At 41.4% G+C, this 18,215-nt stretch overlaps 1 protein-coding gene across 4 annotated transcripts in view; it reads right to left on the bottom strand.

Moving 5' to 3' along the window:
* Positions 1-18,215, bottom strand: part of RBKS (ribokinase) — a 100,111-nt gene that overhangs the window by 68,915 nt on the left and 12,981 nt on the right. For all 4 annotated transcript variants that reach the window (XM_047067710.1, XM_047067708.1, XM_047067707.1 and 1 more), the window contains exons 2-4: positions 14,505-14,637; positions 2,556-2,619; positions 1,563-1,625 (exon numbers count right to left, since the gene is read on the bottom strand). In XM_047067710.1, coding sequence (XP_046923666.1) covers positions 1,563-1,625; positions 2,556-2,619; positions 14,505-14,637 — 260 coding nt within the window. The remainder of the gene's footprint in view (positions 1-1,562; positions 1,626-2,555; positions 2,620-14,504; positions 14,638-18,215) is intronic.

Below are 18,215 nucleotides of genomic sequence, written 5' to 3'. Positions count from 1 at the left end.
TGGCCTTGGCTGATGAGCAGCAGGACTTAGACTACAGCTGTCTGACAGACACTGCCATTTGGCTGGATCGTTCCGGCCTCAAACTCAACTTGTCAAGACTGCACTCCTGACTTCACCTTGCTATTCATTCCTTCACTTATGGGAGCCGACTGTCCCCTCTCTGGGTATTTGTGTTAGCTCCTCTAAGGCAATCTGTATCCTCAAGGGTATAACCATATCCTATACACAAATCTGACAAGTTCTATCATAACAGGCACTCAATACATCATATAAAACTGTATCTTTGTATGGGAAAGGCAGGAACTTGTTCCATGGATAGGCTAGAAATGGAACTCAAAGATATCCCTAGAACACAAAAGAGAGGTTTAAGACAGGCGGCAATAATTACTTAAGACGTAGCTTAAAGTAATGAACACAGACTATTGTTAGAATGACAAATTTTATCTTCTTTAAGTGGGATACATTATCTTCTTTAAGTGTGATACATTTTTTCATTGTTATTGCAACTTGGGGATCACTGGAGTAGAGCTGAATATTCTGTATCTTCTGTGAGAAATGATTGTGTGAAACTATCCTACATCAACGACCTCATTATGACAGGGGCCGGGCATGGGCCTGGGTGGCTCAGTCGGTTGAGTGGCTCTTGATCTCGGCTCAGGTCATGGTCTCACGGTTCATGAGATTGAGCCCCACGATGGGCTCTGGGCTAGCAGCAGGGAGCCTGCTTGGGATTCTCTCTCTCCCTCTCTCTACCCATCCCCGCTCCCAACCTTTCTTTGTCTCAAAGTAAATAAACTTTAAACAAAAAACAGATGTTACTTTGACAAATCCTAATTTCACACAGTGCACACTGCCCACAATGCACTAGGTTCTGTCCTAGGTGCCCCTTGGAATGCTGGGTCATTCTGAATTCAAGAATCTTATGCAGGTTTTTTTATACTTAAAATAGTGGGAAGAAATTATGAAAACTTTACTTGAGGGTAAAGGGAAGTTACTGTTTTCAAAGACAAATGTTGCAACTGTCGCAAGGCCCTGTGACAGACAGACATGGTTGTATATATAGACTTTTAAGATTTGATTGCCGTTTAAAGAGCAGACAAAATTGAATGCTAATGATAAGTTGGAAGTAATTAGTTGCTGCCATTTGCTCAGTAAATATTCTATAAATATGATTCATCAACTTCCTTGTGCACCTATCTATTTACATTTATTTACCTAGTATAACTGAAATGATGGATGAATACTTAACTGCTTTTAGAGACAAATACCAATTCTGAGTTCACGTGAAGGGTAATGGGACATTATAGGATATAAATATTATTTTGAGGCAACTGTAACACTTCATATGTATTGGATGGACAATTTTATATTTAAATGATCAACCTGGGAAGTACAAATAAAGGGAAACATTTATTTTTTAAACTAAAAACACCATACTTTAGGCCTTAGACTGGTGGGCATAGTAAGAAATCCATAGGATTAGAGTAAAAACTGATGCTTCTGTTCTAGTTCTGGACACGAACTGCTTCCTGAAATGACACTCTAATATGCGAAACACGTACCTTCATTATTGACAATTATAGAAGCAGTTCCTGTAGCAGCATCTTGAGTCTGATATGTAAATTCTAAAAGAAAAAAGAAATTACAATCATGTATATACAGCCTGGCACGGACAATCTATTTTAGCGATTTCAATGCACCACTAATCGCTGGAAAAGCTTTTTAACCTTTAGCCATCTGGGATGATAAAAGAAATAACTAATTACCGCTAATTTATACCCATCACCTATACAACAAGGAAGACAGAAGTCTTTACTTTGTTGCACCTTCGTTCTGCATTAGTAACAACCCAGCAGACCCCCCACCCCCCGCCAAATCACCCAAATTACTCATAGCATATCCACATGCATTTTTCTAGACCACCATTTTTTTTTCTTCAGTGAAAGAAATGATAGGCTTCAGATGAGAGATTAAAGTCAAACCTATGCAATGCACTTGTTTGTGTTTCTTCATAAACTTTGTGTCTCATGAAGCATTATGGTCTGGAGCGTAAATGGAAATGTTGATCAGGCAGCCTCTGGCAGCGGCAAAAAGCCTTGAAATGGACCCAAAGACCTTCATTCTACTCCTGGCTCTAGCTCCAACTAGCTGTGTGCTCTTGGACAAACTGAGAACTGATCTGGCCTTCGTTTCTCTTTTGTGCAACAATGGTATCGGCTTCAGTGGTTTCTAAGATCATTTCCAGCCATGACATTCAATGACTTTTCTTAAAATATCTTTTGTGAACGTAGCACCTGTTTTCTCTTGTCACCTGCTTTAGAAACATTTCCATGAGATGAAGGTTTGTAATCTCCTATCATTTTATTCCCATCTGGAGGAATGTACATGAAAGAATTAACCAAACGACATTTAAGCAAGATGAGACAGAGCTGTGCATAAAAATTCTCTGGCCACCAGAGGAGGATCTAATAATTCTATTCTATATTCAACTTTTCTTGTAACCAGATCCCAGAGGAAAGTCATAAAAACTAACTTTAAAAAAGATGAAATTTTACCTGTAGAAATATCATTCTGTTTTAAGTTTTCTATATAATCATTGCCAAAAGAATCTTTGCCAACCTGTACCAAAGAAATGATGAATGTTAGATCTTTTACATTTAGTAAAATGCTACAATGTAGTTTTTAGAATACTTAGCATTTTAAAAGGGCATATCTGCACAGTACTTTATAAACATTAGCTAATTAATCTTCTTAATGTAAGATGCTAGACTTGATTTCAGCCCAAATAATTGTTATATATTAATGTTCCACTTGCATCCAACCTAAAACGTGAAGCATTAAATGACTGTCCCAAGTTCAATCACTTTGCTCTCATTTTGATCTGTTCCTGTGAAAATCACCACTGTGCTGTCCACCATCAACGGCCCTCATATTTATGAAGAATCTCAGTTGTTTGTACTTCACTATAAATGAGGGCATCTTTGTCATGACTTGCCTGGTGTTTTAGAGTCTTCTTTGACATGGGATGGGGGCAGAGAAGGGGGAATTTAAAAAGCTGTCGCTAACTTGGGTAACTTGGTGTAGTGAAAGTCTGTCGTTCTTGAGTCCCAGCATGCATTCTGCTAGTGATCCTTCAGTTTCTCCTTGGACACTCACTCCTCTTCCATTCATAGGCAACATAATTAGGGTGGCAGATTTGTTACAACCATTGATCCTATGTTGACACATCATTATCACCCAAACTCCATAGTTTACATTAGGGTTCGCTCTGGTGTTGTACATTCTATGGGTTCTGACAAATGTATAGACACTTATCCACCATTACAATCTTATCCGGATGGATTCACTGCCCTGAAAACCTTTCGTGCTCTGCCTATTCATCCCTCTCTCCCTCCAAGTCCTTGGCAACCACTGATCTTTCTACTGTCTCCATAGTTTTGTCTGTTCCAGAATGCCGTATCATTGGAATCATATAATATGTAACCTTTTAAGACGGGCTTCTTTCACTTAGTAAATATATCCGAGTTTCCTGCATGTCTTTTTTATGGCTTGCTCACTCATTTCTTTTTAGTGCTGAAAAATATTCCATGGTATGGACGTTCTGCACTTTATCCATTCACCCACCGAAGGACATCTTGGGTTGCTTCCAAATTTTGGTAATTATAAATTTAGGCTCCTGTGAATGTTCACGTGCAGGTTTTTGTGTGGATGCCCTCCTATTTTTATGCTTTTAATTCCAGTATAGTTGACATACAGTGTTATAGTTGTTTTCTCCTATTGTATTTTAAATTTTAATCAGCTGTCACCAGTTAAGTATTAGGAGGCTTCACAAAAACAAGTTTCCAGGAGGTCCTGAAAATTCAGATGTTCTGGTAACGCTGGGCCCACATTCCTGCAAGGGAACCCAGCTGGATTTGCCCCAAAGGTGAGTCCATGCTGTCTAGTTGACCACAGCCCCTACCAGGCCTATTGCAATTTATGTTACCTTCTTGGCACCCGTAGGCTTTTAGGCTTCACTCCTGAACTACTTTTCTGTCCTGCAGGTGAGCACCATGTCATTGGATCATGTATCTGTCTGGGTCTCAGCCACTCCTGGTGAGTTCTGCCTTTCCACAGAAAATTGTTCCCCTCTGGATATATCGATAGAAAGAAAGCTGGGAGGTTACTTGGGTCAAGTTCCTCAATGAGTGCAGATACAATTTCCTGGTAAGATTTTAGATGGTCTAGATCAGGGGTTGGAACATTTTTTTTTCCATAAAAGGCCAGATGGGTAATAGTTCGGACACTGTTGGTCAGACGGTCTCTTTTGCAGCGATTCAGCTCTGCTGTTGCAGTGTGAAAGCAGCCGAAGAAAATCTGTAAACAAATGGATGTAGCTGTGTTCCAGTAAAACTTTATAAAAACACATGGTAGGCAAGATTTGCTCCATGGGCGGTAGTTTGCTGACCCAATTTAAATGCCTCCTTCGAGAGCTTCTTTCTCAAAGAACACTTTTCCCTGTGCTTTTCTGGTAGAAATGCTGAGTAGGCAATAATCTCAAATAATATATAATAATTTCTTACGAGCAGAATTTCTGTCTCTACAAAGAAGAGTGTCCACTATAAAGCACTGCTGTGGGGGAGAGTGCCCAGTGGAGGGAGGTCATTTGTCAAAGGTTTTCTTGGTGGGAGGCTGGCCATTTATCTACCAAAGCATCCCATTTCTTAGGTCAAAGATTCATACCAGAAACAAACTGTTTTCTCATCTGTTTTCAAACATTATTTAACTCTCTCCCATGGGCAATCAAGATGTGATATAGTTGGGAGGGACGCCTGGGTGGCTCAGTCGGTTAAGCATCTAACTCTTGATTTCAGCTCAGGTCATGATCTCACAGTTCATGGGATCGAGCCCTGCGTCAGGCCCTGTGCTGACCGTGCGGAGCCTGCTTGGGATTCTCTCTCTCCCTCTCTCTCTGCTCCTTACTGCTCTCTGTCTCTAAAAATAAATAAACATTAAAAAAAAAAGATGTGATATAGTTGGGGAAAGCATCACTACAAGAATATTGTAGGGATTAAAGGAAGGCCATTCCTCAGCATGTGGGGCCCGGTACAAATTAGAGCAAAGAAACTTCTTTCTCCCCTTTCCTATCAGTTTAATACAGGCAAAATCTGTTTAAGGTGAACACCAAAGGCATGTCTGATAAATGGTGGTGATGATATAAACATTTGGAAGTGCAGGGATTAGGGAGAATTGTTGGAGAGGAGGAGGCAACCCCAAAACATTTGGCTTTGCCTTCAAGAAACTGGTAATACTGCAGGGAAAAGAAGGCGTACAGAGACACCCGTCACACCAAGTGGAATATCAGGAGCATCCGAGGCATAATGAGGAAGGGACGGCCTGCTCAGACTTGCCGCAGTGGTATTTTAGTGGCTGCAGTAGCTGTCTTCTTCTGCTTGGGGAATCACCTGATGGGCTGCGTCCCTTGCTGACGGTTATGGTTCCAGGTTTATTCCAATAGTGACTTCCTGGCAAACCTGTTGGCTGGTGTTCTAAGCTCTACGTGAGAGGTGAGACAACATACTTTGCTTTTGCCTTCTTTGATATTCCCATGACAAAAATAAAAATCTCGTAACTAAAAAATAATGGAAAAGTAACAGCACTGCTGAGGATTTACAGAAGTCAACCTTAGCCCTGTTAACTTTGCATCTGGGTTGTGGAGATACATTACAAAGTAAAAGGAGTGATAAGAAGCCTGAGAACAGGAAGATGACATTTGCACTTGTGTCATGGAAGTCAGAAGTGCCCTCACACCTCCTGTGTGGTTTTGGGCAAGCCACATTTTTTAAAAAAATGTTTATTTTTGAGAGAGAGAGAGAGAGAGAGAGAGAAACAGAGAGTGCGAGCTGGGGTGGGGCAGAGAGAGGATGGAGGGGACAGAGGATCCAAAGTGGGCTGTGTGCTGACAGCAGAGAGTCCCATGCAGGACTCGAGCTCATGAATCGTTGAGACCATGACCTGAGCCGAAGTTGGACGCTCAACTGACTTAGCCACCGAAGCGCCCCTGGGAAGGTTGCTTTTAACTGCCTCTTGGCCTCAGTTTCCTTATCTGGAAAGTCACAGCACCTGTGAGGATAAAATAACATGCATGAAGTGGGCTTAAAACCGTAAAGGATTAAATAATAGCTTGGTGCTATCACTGTCATTATCATTGTCGTCGCCATCCTCATCATCACCATGGCAGTTACTGCTGCTACCAGGGCTCCTGCTTCTTGGATTCAATCTTATAAACTACTTTCCTGTCCATCTGGTTCTCCCTGATGCTTCCAATTCTTCCTGTTGCTCCCTATTTTCAAACAGAAGAGCACTTGATCATGGAAGCAAGCCTGTGGGTGCATTAAATTATTTAAAAAATAAGACTGTATTACTATTATTATAATAAAAACGTAACATCTCCATTAATGGTGTAACTAATGCTGTTTAATGTAACCATGTATCCTGTTGCTTCCACAAGAATAACAGAGCCAACTGGGAGGATGTCTGTGTCTTAGACATACATATTACATCGAAATGTAGACAAAAAGGCAACAGAGATCTGAGTCCTTTCTTTCTGCATTACAGAGTCGCACAGATGCCTTGTGCTATGTAATACTAAAAGAACGCCATTTTCCCGATTTCCCCATCCTCGAACCTCTTACACAATCATTTATTCTGCTGGATTTCCTTTAAAAAAGGTGGAGCGAAGTGAACACTTTCCCATCCCCTGTGCTTACTTCTGACTTGAATGTAAGCCTCTTCCCCAGTCGCTGGACACTGATAACCAGGAGTCACAGGAACAGAACCCAAGCAGGTGTCCTGCAATGACTACCAATGACAGCTGAGTGAAGCTACCTTGAAAATCACAGTGAATGATGTAAAGGGAAGGTCCTTGAAATAAAAAGAACGTGAAATAATGTCATAAAGGAACCTTCATAGGTGTCTCTGGAGTCTTCCCTGTTTTCCCGGTCACATTTTGCTTATCAACCTGGCAAGAGAACTTGACGTGTAAGTATCTTGGCTGTGAAGCAAAATAGTGCGTGTGGAAGTCAGGAAACTTGGAATCGAATTTCAGTTTCTGCCATTATCGAGCTAATTAAAATTCTTTATATTTTGCTGCAAATTGTTCCACCTGAGCTAGGTAGGGTGGGACGGGGTGAGTTCTCTCTGGCAGGTAGGAAACCGATAGTTCTCAGCCTTCGCTGTGCATCGGTAGCTCCCGAGGAGTTTACAGACATCCGGGTGCTCGGGTTACACGCCACATCAATTGAACCAGGCCCTGTGCAGGTGAGACCGAGGCAGGTGCACCAGGTGATTGCAATGACTGCAGCCTCGGCCCGCTGGGACAGTGTGCGTAAAGCTTTGCGTGGAAGAAATGAAAAGGGAGAGCACAGTCCTGCCTGGCGCTGGGGTGGGAAGTCAGCTAAGTGGGAACACGGAGGAGTGTCGCCTACAGAATCTGCTGGGGGCGAGGGGCCCATCAGGGTCCAACACTGGGAGCAAGGTATCGTAAAGCTACAAAGATTGCTGCGCTCGTGTTTGCTGACTCTGGTCTCATTTTCACGTGGCTAGGCTCGCTCCCCCTTGCTTTGCTGGCTTCTCTTTCTAACACTCTTATTTGGCAAAAGTAGTTGGATTTCTCTGTTCTACAGAGTGGTCAGTAGAAAAGCACTGTTAACTTGGTATGATCATTTGTGTTAAAACACAAGGTGAATACAATTCAGTCGTGTCTATTTCCTTGCCTTCTGAGAACTTGGAAGTCCTTTCCTCTCTCCACCTAATCAAACCTTACCTGTTTTTCAAGCACAACTTAAAGCCTACCTTCTCTATTCTAGCCCTTCTTAATGCTCTCATTTCCTAAACTCCTAGAGCATTCCTAATAGATACCATTAAACATTTAATTGAATATCATCTTATGTTGTTTGCCTAAACAATCTCCCTAAAGGTCTAGCCTTCCTAAAGCTTCTTGGAGACTCTAGCTTAGCAAGACTCAAGCCCTGTACGTGAAATGTGTTCATAAGTATTTGGTCATCTTAGTTGCCTGTTTATTTTCTTGGGCCTATTTTATCATTCTTAAAAATTTTTTTAATGTTTGTTTATTTTTGAGAGAGAGAGAGAGAGAAGGACACAGAATCCGAAGCAGGCTCTAGGCTCTGAGCTGTGAGCGCAGGCTGACAGTGGGGGAGGCTCAAACTCACGAACCGCAAGATCATGACCTGAGCCGAAGTCAGATGCTTAGCCAACTGAGCCACCCAGGCGCCCCTATCTTATCATTCTTAAAGGGATGTGACCACAGGCACTCAGACTCTCCTAGCAGTGGCTGCCAAAAGGGTCTATAGAAGGTTTTGCTCCTAAACAGCCCTCTTGAAGGCACTCCTACACTCCTACACTCTCCTTTCAGATAGTAGCAGTAAAATACTTTTGGGTAAAAGGGTTCTGGGAAAACCACTTTTGGGTAGAAGGATTCTGGGAAAACCATAGTCTGAGGGAGCCTGTTCCAGGTGAAAGAAGCCAGGTCATTAGCAATTATGGACAACTACTTGCACTTATGCTAAGGCAACTCCTAGAACCCGAGAGGCTCTTCAGGAAATCCCAGGCTTAGTTCTACCCTGAAGACTGTAGAGCAATGCAGCTGAATAGAACTTTCTGCAAGGATGAAACGTTCTCTAACTGTGCTGCCCAAAACAGGCACTTGAAATGCAGCCAGTATGATTGAGCAACTCAATTTACACTTTTATTTTAATTACATTTAAATCTAGCTGCACGTGGCTAGTGGCTACCATCTTGGATAATGCAGCTATAGGGAGATGTAAATTAGAATCACGGAAAACAAAAGGGCTGGGTGTATCAGGAGCAAGAACATTTACTCCAGCTAAGGCTACTGAGATATTTCCTTCACTCTTTTCACCGAGAAGGCTCTCTGCATTGAGGGAGAGCCAGTCATGGCTTCCGTAGTCCAGAACCGTGACCTAATGCTGAGGAAGGTAACTTCAGTTAGCACTACATTTATAACAAACATCCACATTTCAAAATGGCTGAGAAATGGGCTTCTTGGAATCCTTGAATGGTAGAAAACATCTAGTAATTCTATCCATCAACACATAGTTGAGGAAAATAAAACCTAGAGGACCAAGATACCGTACTCAAGGTCACATGAAGTTGAATATTCTGCTAAGAAATTTATCACATATATTAAAACAGATTGCCAACTTTCAAAGGTAGAGTGCACAAAAACATAATTAACACTCAAATGAACACAATTTAATATTTGTGACTCAAGACATTCTGTGACATTTCAGTCCCAAAAGTCCTAATGAACAGCAGGTTAGGGATACTAACATGCATTTGTTGTCCTATGACAAAACCTGGCAGTTGCTTTTTTGAATAAGTCCCTCAGAATATTATTTTTTTTAACTTGTTACTTGTGGCTTTGCCTAAAAGAGGAAAGAATATATACGATTCCACTTGTTTAAGCTAGCTCGTGGTTTAAATCCTATCTAAATGGGTGTTTAGCTTCATAATGGCCCTTAACATACAAAATTAATGCTACAATCAGTATTACGAGGCCTGCTTATCCAAGAGTGGAGGTGAGTTGGTGGTAACCCAATTATTTCTTCCATTCTTCCTATATGAGACACATTATTTGGTTAGGGTCATAGGGTACCCTGTGTTTGGACATGTGGCCAAGCATTCCAATCAATATAACCATTAGTTCTAGCCAGTTGTCCTACAGCAGAGCTCAGGAAAGGATAAATTTCACTTCATTCCTGGAATGGGATTACTTGGAAAGGGATGGTGACTAATTTTTGATCTTTGAAAACTAAATCTTACTGCACAGTTGACTGTCCCACAGTAATCTAACTGACAAGGCACCTTTTTGGTTAAGATGATGAGTACTCTAATATATTGCTTTTCAAACCATCTGTAGTGAAGGCTCAGTTTTTTTTTCTTTTTTCATTTTCAATCCATTGTGGACTAATAATTCCATAAAATATAACAAATAAAAACAGAAAAAAATCCTACAAAATACAAGGCTTAATTTATTATTACTATTATATTCAACAGCTATAAAATTCCTCTGTAAAATTGCTATAAATATTTCTAATTGCTTATTCTCAATTTCTGTAATGTCCAGACCACTGACAGTTTGCAGAATGCCTGAGAGTCAGACCTTGAATGCGTGGCTCTAATATACTGCTTCTGTCACAGAGCTTAATATCTGCCCATTCCTCAGGGAAAACACACAGCTGTTTTTATTAGTTTTTTTTTCTTTTACCTTTTTATTTTCATTAAATTTTTTTTAATATTTATTTTCTTTTTGAGGGAGAGAGAGAAAGCGTGAGTTGGGGAGGGGCAGAGAGAGAGGGAGCCACAGGATCTGAAGTAGGCTGTAGGCTCTGAGCTGTCAGCACAGAGCCCGATGTGGGGCTTGAACTCACAAACTGTGAGATCATGACCTGAACTGAAGTCAGCGCTCAACTGACTGAGCTACCCAGGTGCCCTGTCTTTTTTTTTTTTTTTTAAGTAAGCTTTATGCCCAATGTGGGGCTTGAAGTCATGACACCAAGATCAAGAGTCACATGCTCTACCAAATGAGCCAGCCAGATGGATCTAGTGAGTTTTGATAATGTCATGTTTGAGGAAAGCAAGACCAGGGTCCTTGAGGGTCCTCCCAGTTGGCTGATTTGAGATCGGGGTTATTTGGGTCCTTGCCTGCTCAGGGTTCCTTTCCACCGCACAAGAAGCAGGGTCTTTGGGCTCATTCGAGGCAACCACAACTTGAACTCTTTATTCTCCCAAGGTCCTCCCTAGCAGCCAGTTTTGGGTATCTAGAAACAACTTCCTCCTCCAACATTTATCTTCAATGGAATGGTAGAAGAGGAAACACAAAAATCAGGTATTATGAAAGGTATTCTAACAGACTCTGCCCTGCCAAGAAGACTTTTGTTTTCTATGATATCTGCCTAGATTTTTAATCTGAAAATATCATTTCCAGTTATCCTTCGACTGTGGCCTTGGGCCCACGACTCAGTTGAGTACTGACTGTACAACTCTTAACAACTTGAAGTGTTTCATTATTACATGTTGCGCTGGATACATATCGACGGACTCTTGCTTAATAGTCCTCATCACAGTATCTTGGCAAATAATTCCCCTGAGCTCAAAAGAAGATGTTTTGCATGTGCCATCAGTCTTACTTCACCAGAGCTTGAATTTTAGTTTGTTGCAGGGTAGTAGTAGGTAAGTTAATGTTGCTAAGAAAACTGTAGGAAATTTTCTACCTGTTTTTCTTTTGCTCCATCTGTTCATTTTTATCTGGAGTAATGTCATGATTTTGGTTTCCACTTGAAAGTTGTCATCTTTAAAAAACTGCTATACAGCAGGTTGGCTAATTTGCTTAATAAGAAAATACTTCACCAATGGAAAAAAATATCAAGATTAATGGATAATGATACCTTCTACTATAAAAGATATTTTTCTTAAAAAAATTTTTTTTAATGTTTATTTTTGAGAGAGAGAGAGAGAGAGAGAGAGAGAGACAGACAGACAGACAGACAGACATAGCGTGAGCGGGGAAGGGGCACAGAGACAGGGAGGCACAGAATCTGAAGCAGGCTCCAGGCTCTGAGCTGTCAGCACAGAGCCTGATGTGGGGCTCGAATTCACGAACTGTGAGATCATGACCGGAACTGAAGTTGGACACAACCGACTGAGCCACCCAGGCGCACCAATTTTTCTTAAAAAAAAATTTTTTTTAATGTTTGTTTATTTTTAAGAGAAAGAGCATGAGCAGGGGAGGGGCAGAGAGAGAGATGGAGACACAGAGACCAAAGCAGGCTTCAGGCTCTGAGCTGTCAGCACAGAGCTTGAGGCAGGGCTCCAACCCACAAGCTGTGAGATCATGACCTGAGCTGAAGTTGGATGCCCAACCGACTGAGCCACCCAGGCACCCCTAAGATATTTTTCTCTTTAACAGGTCTAAGAATACTGTAAAGTCAGTTAAGTGCCTGACTCTTGGTCTCAGCTCAGGTCTTGATCTCAGAGTTGTGAGTTCAAGCCCCAGGCTGGGCTCCACGCTGGGCATGAAATCTACTTAAAAAAATGTCTATATCTATATATATATCTATATCCATATCTATACCTATATCAAATACATCACCTATCTATCTACATATATCTATAGACATCTACAGATATATAAAGAAGTCTAAGAACATTAAGCTAAAGAAATATGTGTCTAAAGGTTCCAGGTTATCTAAGCAAAGGCACCCCGTATGGGTTTTGGCTGAAGCCATGCTTTCTTATCCTCTCTGTACAGATACCCATGCTGAAGCCTAGCACGGGGCTGGACAGCAGATGACTGCATCAGGGGCACAGTAGATATAAAGCACTTTCCAAACTGCACAGGTGTTAACACAAACTGTCATACACGGACTGGAATAAAACAGCACCACTGCTTTATCAAACTCCTAACTGTAACATTTCCCCAAATACAGCCCTCTGCTGTCTATTCCTCTCACATCCACTCCTGATGGTTGCATGATTCACTTCCCAAGTTCACTTCCACAACTCAAATATTTCTATTTTGCGTTTCTCTTTGCCTCAAATTCAACAGACCCAAAATAACACCAATCTCAATCTTCGAGTTGGATGAGATCCCAGGGGACATCCAATTTTGACTTTCATGGCTACATGAATAGCATTTATGAAGCTTCCAAGAGGGGTTCTCTAATCTCTCCTTTTACGGCTCCGCTCTAGGGAACTCCTCTCTTTCCAGAGCAGCCATTTTTGGTACTTTGCTTCCAATACCCATTCTCTGTCCACGTTTTCCCAGCCAGGAAATATCGTCCTCTTTCCAGTTCCCAAGCCCCCGTTAAGTCAGCACCATCTGATGACTCCCCAAGCCCTTCATTTCTAATCAAGTACAGGAGAGGTCAGGCCTACAGCTCCCTCTCCTTGCCCCACAATTCCTAGCATGTAATGGGTCATCAATAATTCATGGATGGTTGACACTTAAAATCTATCAAGACTTCAACCTTAGCAAACGAGGGTTTCTTACTTTGAATCTTGTGCTTCATGTGATGTTTTTGACCAAACAGCCAGATGAGAATTGTATCGTGTTAATCATAAATTAGAAATAAAACTGCAGCTCATTAGCAGATGAAATGATAATCGCTTATCGTTTGTACATCATTTAAAGGCTCCCATGGAGAGAAGAGTGCTGTGTGCACTGGGAAGTGAAATTTCAGAGACATTTTGGTAAAAATGACCCAGCCTACAGGAGAGGGCTCATTCTTTTAAATTTCTCAGATTCCTCTTATCTTTTACTGTGTAGACCAAGTCTAGCTTTTCTAAAGTAAATTATCTTTTTTGTTACACCAGTGATGCAAGCACCTTAAAATTTCATTAAACATGCAAACATTGAACCTCTGGCAGCCAATTTTGTCTTATTTTCAAATAATTTCAGACAGATGGATAGAAATAGGGGATATTTTACATATCATTTCCTTATATTCCTGCAAAAAGAATTATGCCTAAAAATTAGTTATGGGTAGTTCAGTAAAGCCCAGATTCCTTTCTGATCCAAGGGCTAGCATTAGAAGAAATAACTTAAGAGCTACACGAGTGAATCACAAGTTATTACACCGACTTTCCAAGAGCTGTGTTGCAGCGAAAACTGCTAAAAGCAGGATTAACTTCTGTCGTTCAGAAGCTGGCATACAGAAACTCAGTGGGGCAGGCGAATTCCTCTCACTTCTCATCCTTCACTTGGAAGCCCAGCAAGTTAAAGACGTGCATAATTAAGTTATTTGAGGACTGCTACTTCCCAGAGGACACACTGAGGTAGAAAGCAATCTAAAGGACAAGGAAGATTATCCTCTTCTATTTAAATCTTTAACAAGGAACTACCAAAAAAAACAAAACAAAACAAAACAAAAAACAAACCAGATACTCAAAAGCAAGTACATGTAAATGCATGTTTCCAGCAGCATATTCACAGTAGTCAAGAGGTGGAAACAGCTCAAGTGTCCATCAACAGACAAATGGATAGACAGATAATGGTATGTACAATGGGATATTATTCCTCCACAAAAGGAAAAAAAAATAGTACATGCTATAAGGTAGATGGACTTTGAAAATATTACGTTAGGTGAAATAAGCCAGACACAAAATGTCGCGTATCCTAGGATTCCATTTCTAGGAAATATCCAAATAGATAAATCCACAGAGACAGATGGTGGTTGTGAGGGTCTGGGGGTGGGAGTGGGGTGGGGGGGGGATGGGGAGAAACTGCTTAATGGTAAGGAATTTTACTTTGGAATGATAGAATTGTTCTGGAACTAAAGAGAATAGCGGTTGTCCAACAACACTGGGAATGTACCAAATGGCACTGAATTGTTCACTTTCAAACGGTTAAAAAATAAAAACAACTCAAATCTTAAAAACAGACTCTTGCCTCTAGGAGCCTCTCCACTGTAGTCTACACTTACCTTGCATACCATGGATGTCTTTGCTCCGAGCCTAGCAGCTTGGACACACTGGTTGGCACCTTTCCCTCCAAAGCCAATAAAAAACTTATGTCCATGAATGGTTTCACCAGTTTTGGGCAAACGAGAAGTAAGGCTATCATAATTTAAAAAGAGAAGGAAAAAAAAGGCACATTGGTAACTGCAATCACTTTAAGTTCTTCAGAAGAGAGAAGGAAGGTTCTCTGAAGGAGCTCTAGTCTTAGGAATCAGAAGCAGAGATTATCTTTTCCTTTAAGGTAACGTTCAGGGCGCCTGGGTGGCTCAGTCGGTTCGGCGTCTGACTTCAGCTCACGTCATGATCTCATGGTTCATGAGTTCAAGACCCACACTGGGTTCTCTGCTGTCAGCGCAGAGCCCGCTTCAGATCCTCTGTCTCCCTCTCTCCCTGCCCCTCCCCTGGCTTGCCCTCCCTCTGTCTTTCTCTCTCAAAAATAAACAAACATAAAAAAGCGATAGCACTCAGTGGTTGGCATCACCTTCTAGAACGCATCTGCTGACGGGATTCTTTACTTCCCTACAGCCCCACAACCACGCTACTGAAGCTCCACTTCAGATGACAGTTCCTAGTGTCTGTACTGCATCAGGGGTGTTCATAGGTGCCTTTGTTTTCCATGATGGGGAGCTTTTGGAGGGAGGTTAACTTCAGATTTCTGCTTCTCAGTGCCCCCAGCACAGACCTTAATTCACCATGGGACTTGATAAATGAGACCAAGTTAATGTGTGTTTCTGTACAGATTGATCTGGTCACTTTAACAAGAGGTAGGAAGTGTAGCAGGATTCTGGTACCCATGTTCAGGACCTACGGAGAAGGAGGAAGTTTCAATTCTAGGCACTAAGGAATCACACTTGTTTCCTTGCAGGTGGGGTGGGAGTGGGGCATTTCAGTGACAGGATCAGGTGTTAGCCCCAGTCCCTCCTGTTTACCTCCCATTTCATGTACTGACTCAAAAATAGCATCTATTAAAAAAAACAAACAAAAAACGGAGTCTAAAGAACCTAGTTTAAAATTTTTACCATAGGAACTTTCAAACATACAAAACTAGAGAAAACAGTATATTAACTTCTCTACCCCCATGCACTCATCACCCAGATTCAACTATTGTCAACTCCTAGCCAATCTTGTTTCCGTCTGCATTTTTAGGGACTTCTCCAAGAGCTAAGGATTTTTTTAGTGACCTGTTACTGCCTAATGAGGGTAGTACTAAAGGAGACAAAAAGTCAGGGTAAAAGGTTTTCTCCAGGATATGATTTTCGTAACATCAAAGTGGAAAATGTGAGGAAACAAATCTTTGAAGGACAGAAGACTTGAGAATGGAAAGAGCCCTTGGTATAAGGGCAAGTGAAGAAGATGGGCACCAGTGGCATGAGGACCGGGTGGCCACAAAGAAGTGGGCTAGATGGACCAGATGGGAGGATGGCAGGTGTGACCGAAAAGGTTAATTAGCTTTAGATGGGAAAGAAAGGCCAAGAGAGCAGTTCACGACAGCAAGTCAATTGAGAACCTACTCTGTCCTGGCAGATTTGCAATTTATATTCATTTCCCACCTAGGCTGTGATCTTTCTGAAACCAGTTCTTATTCCTAATTATAGAGTAACAGAACAATGCCAATTCCTACAGGTCACTAACAGCCTGTTTGCAATGGAATGACTGATGGCTAATGCCAAGAACACGTGACTGTGTCGCGAACGACCAAGTTCAACCTGTGCACCTCCTTTATGTGGTTCTAAAAAATCTCAATAAACTGGGCTAAATGACTCCATTCCCAAGCAGTGCAGTGTCAAATATGGTTATTTGAGATTCAAAAGAGACTCATCAATAATTTGAAAACATTCTATTCCACTCCTCCCCTTTCAATTCTATTTTTATCTCCTATTCTAAATGCATTTATAGTACTGATGAAAAAAATCCATCTACAAGGTTCACTTCTGAAAAAGGTACTCAATCAAGAGAAAAATGGTTTTAATGTAATGTTATTATCCTGTCATTTAATTTAGCAATGACAAGTGATGATGAGATTTTGATTTGCATCAGAAATCTTAAACATTTTAGGATTCTGTTATGAACAGGCAATGATGAGTAATCTGTGCGACTGAGTATGTGAATTCTTGGCTTATTGATGCTGCTACAAACAACATCCATAACAACCTCAAAAAGAAAAAAAATATCCAATGTGGCTAAAAACAGGCAAATAACTTAATTAGTAAGACTGTGGGTAAAGAAACTTATGATTTCCACTATATTCATAGTTAGATCTGGGTCACAATTCACTGGTTTGAATCAGGTATATTTTTTTATTATTGACTGTGGGAAATCATGAAAAATATATCAGCAGATGATTATTGGGATGTATATATATGGGACGGAGGAGTGAAATCGGGGGTACAGTGTGTATGTGTTTGACGTGAGAGCAGATGGCTGGGATTTAAACTCCTTTCTAAACAACTTATATTAACACAAGCACTGTACTAATTTAGCCATCACTGAAATTTCTCACTCCTTTGGAACCCTACCCTTTTCTTTCTGCATCTATGCCCTACTCTTCTTTCTTTCTTCCTTTAACTGTGGACTTTCCCTGTGTGAGGACAAGGACCAAGTCTGTCATGTTCTCCATTTTATCCGGAGGGCTCGCCACTTAGCATAGGGTTGATAAAATATTTGAGTGAATTTGTAAAAGAGTTTTCCCTTGTCTCTGAAGGGTGGCAGGAAATGCCACCCCAAAATACGACTGGGGGACAAGACATGCTGCCCAAATACGCCACTTCGGTATATTGATTATGTTCAGCGGTAGGCACGTGAAAAGTAGCAAATGGAGGGAGAGGCTTTCTCTGAACTGCCCTTATCTGCCTACAGACCAGTCCCCCGAAAGGACTCAATGGCCATGAATCCCCTCCCCAGGAGTTTCATCCACCAGCAAGGATGGACTCCTGTCACAGGAGAGGAGGCTAGAAGTCAACATCACACCCAGATAAACGTTGTCACAAATGTTGTCTTATCTATTTGTTCTACTGAGGGCTAGTTCGTCTTTCCTAAACCATTTGCTCTCCCCCTAAGAAGCCTCCTTCCTTCCTCCCCCTTTCCTATTAAGAATCCTGAATTCCTAATCGCCTTGGGAGTTACTCATTTTCCTCTGGGTATTTCCCATGTATACCTGGGGGATGCAGGCCAGTAAACTTGTTTTTCTCCTGTTAATCTTTTATTCCTGGGGTCTCAGCCAAGAACTGAGAAGGGTAGAGGGAAAATTATTTTTCCTCCCCTACCTCTCTTTTCTGTCTCCCCTGTGTAGCATCCATTCTTACTTCTGAACTGTGGACGTGGAGGTGTTGATGAAAGGGAAGGAGACCGGCAGGGATGTTCAATTGTCTGGCAATGACAATTTCATGTTCTACCAGACCTTGCCCACTGCATTCCCAATATTAGCAGCCACTCCTGTCCTCTAAGCAGGAACTGTAACTAGAACTCATAGTATCATTCCTTCATTCATTCAACAAATGTTCTATTTGAAAAAAAAAATCTTTTTTAGATTTATTTATTTTTGAGAGACAGAGCACAAGCGGGGGATGGGCAGAGAGAAAAGGAGACACAGAATCCGAGCCGTCAGCACCGAGCCCGACGCGGGGCTTGAACTCACGAACCTCGAGATCATGACCTGAGCTGAAGTCGGAAGCTCAATC

This window comes from Lynx rufus, unplaced genomic scaffold (assembly GCF_022079265.1).
Source record: "Lynx rufus isolate CCGP_SWC_20201006 ecotype Redwood Valley unplaced genomic scaffold, mLynRuf1.p SCAF_8, whole genome shotgun sequence".
NCBI classification, from domain to species: Eukaryota; Metazoa; Chordata; class Mammalia; order Carnivora; family Felidae; genus Lynx; species Lynx rufus.
The sequence above is the reverse complement of the archived record's forward strand: the minus strand, read 5'-3'. Positions and strand labels throughout refer to the sequence as shown.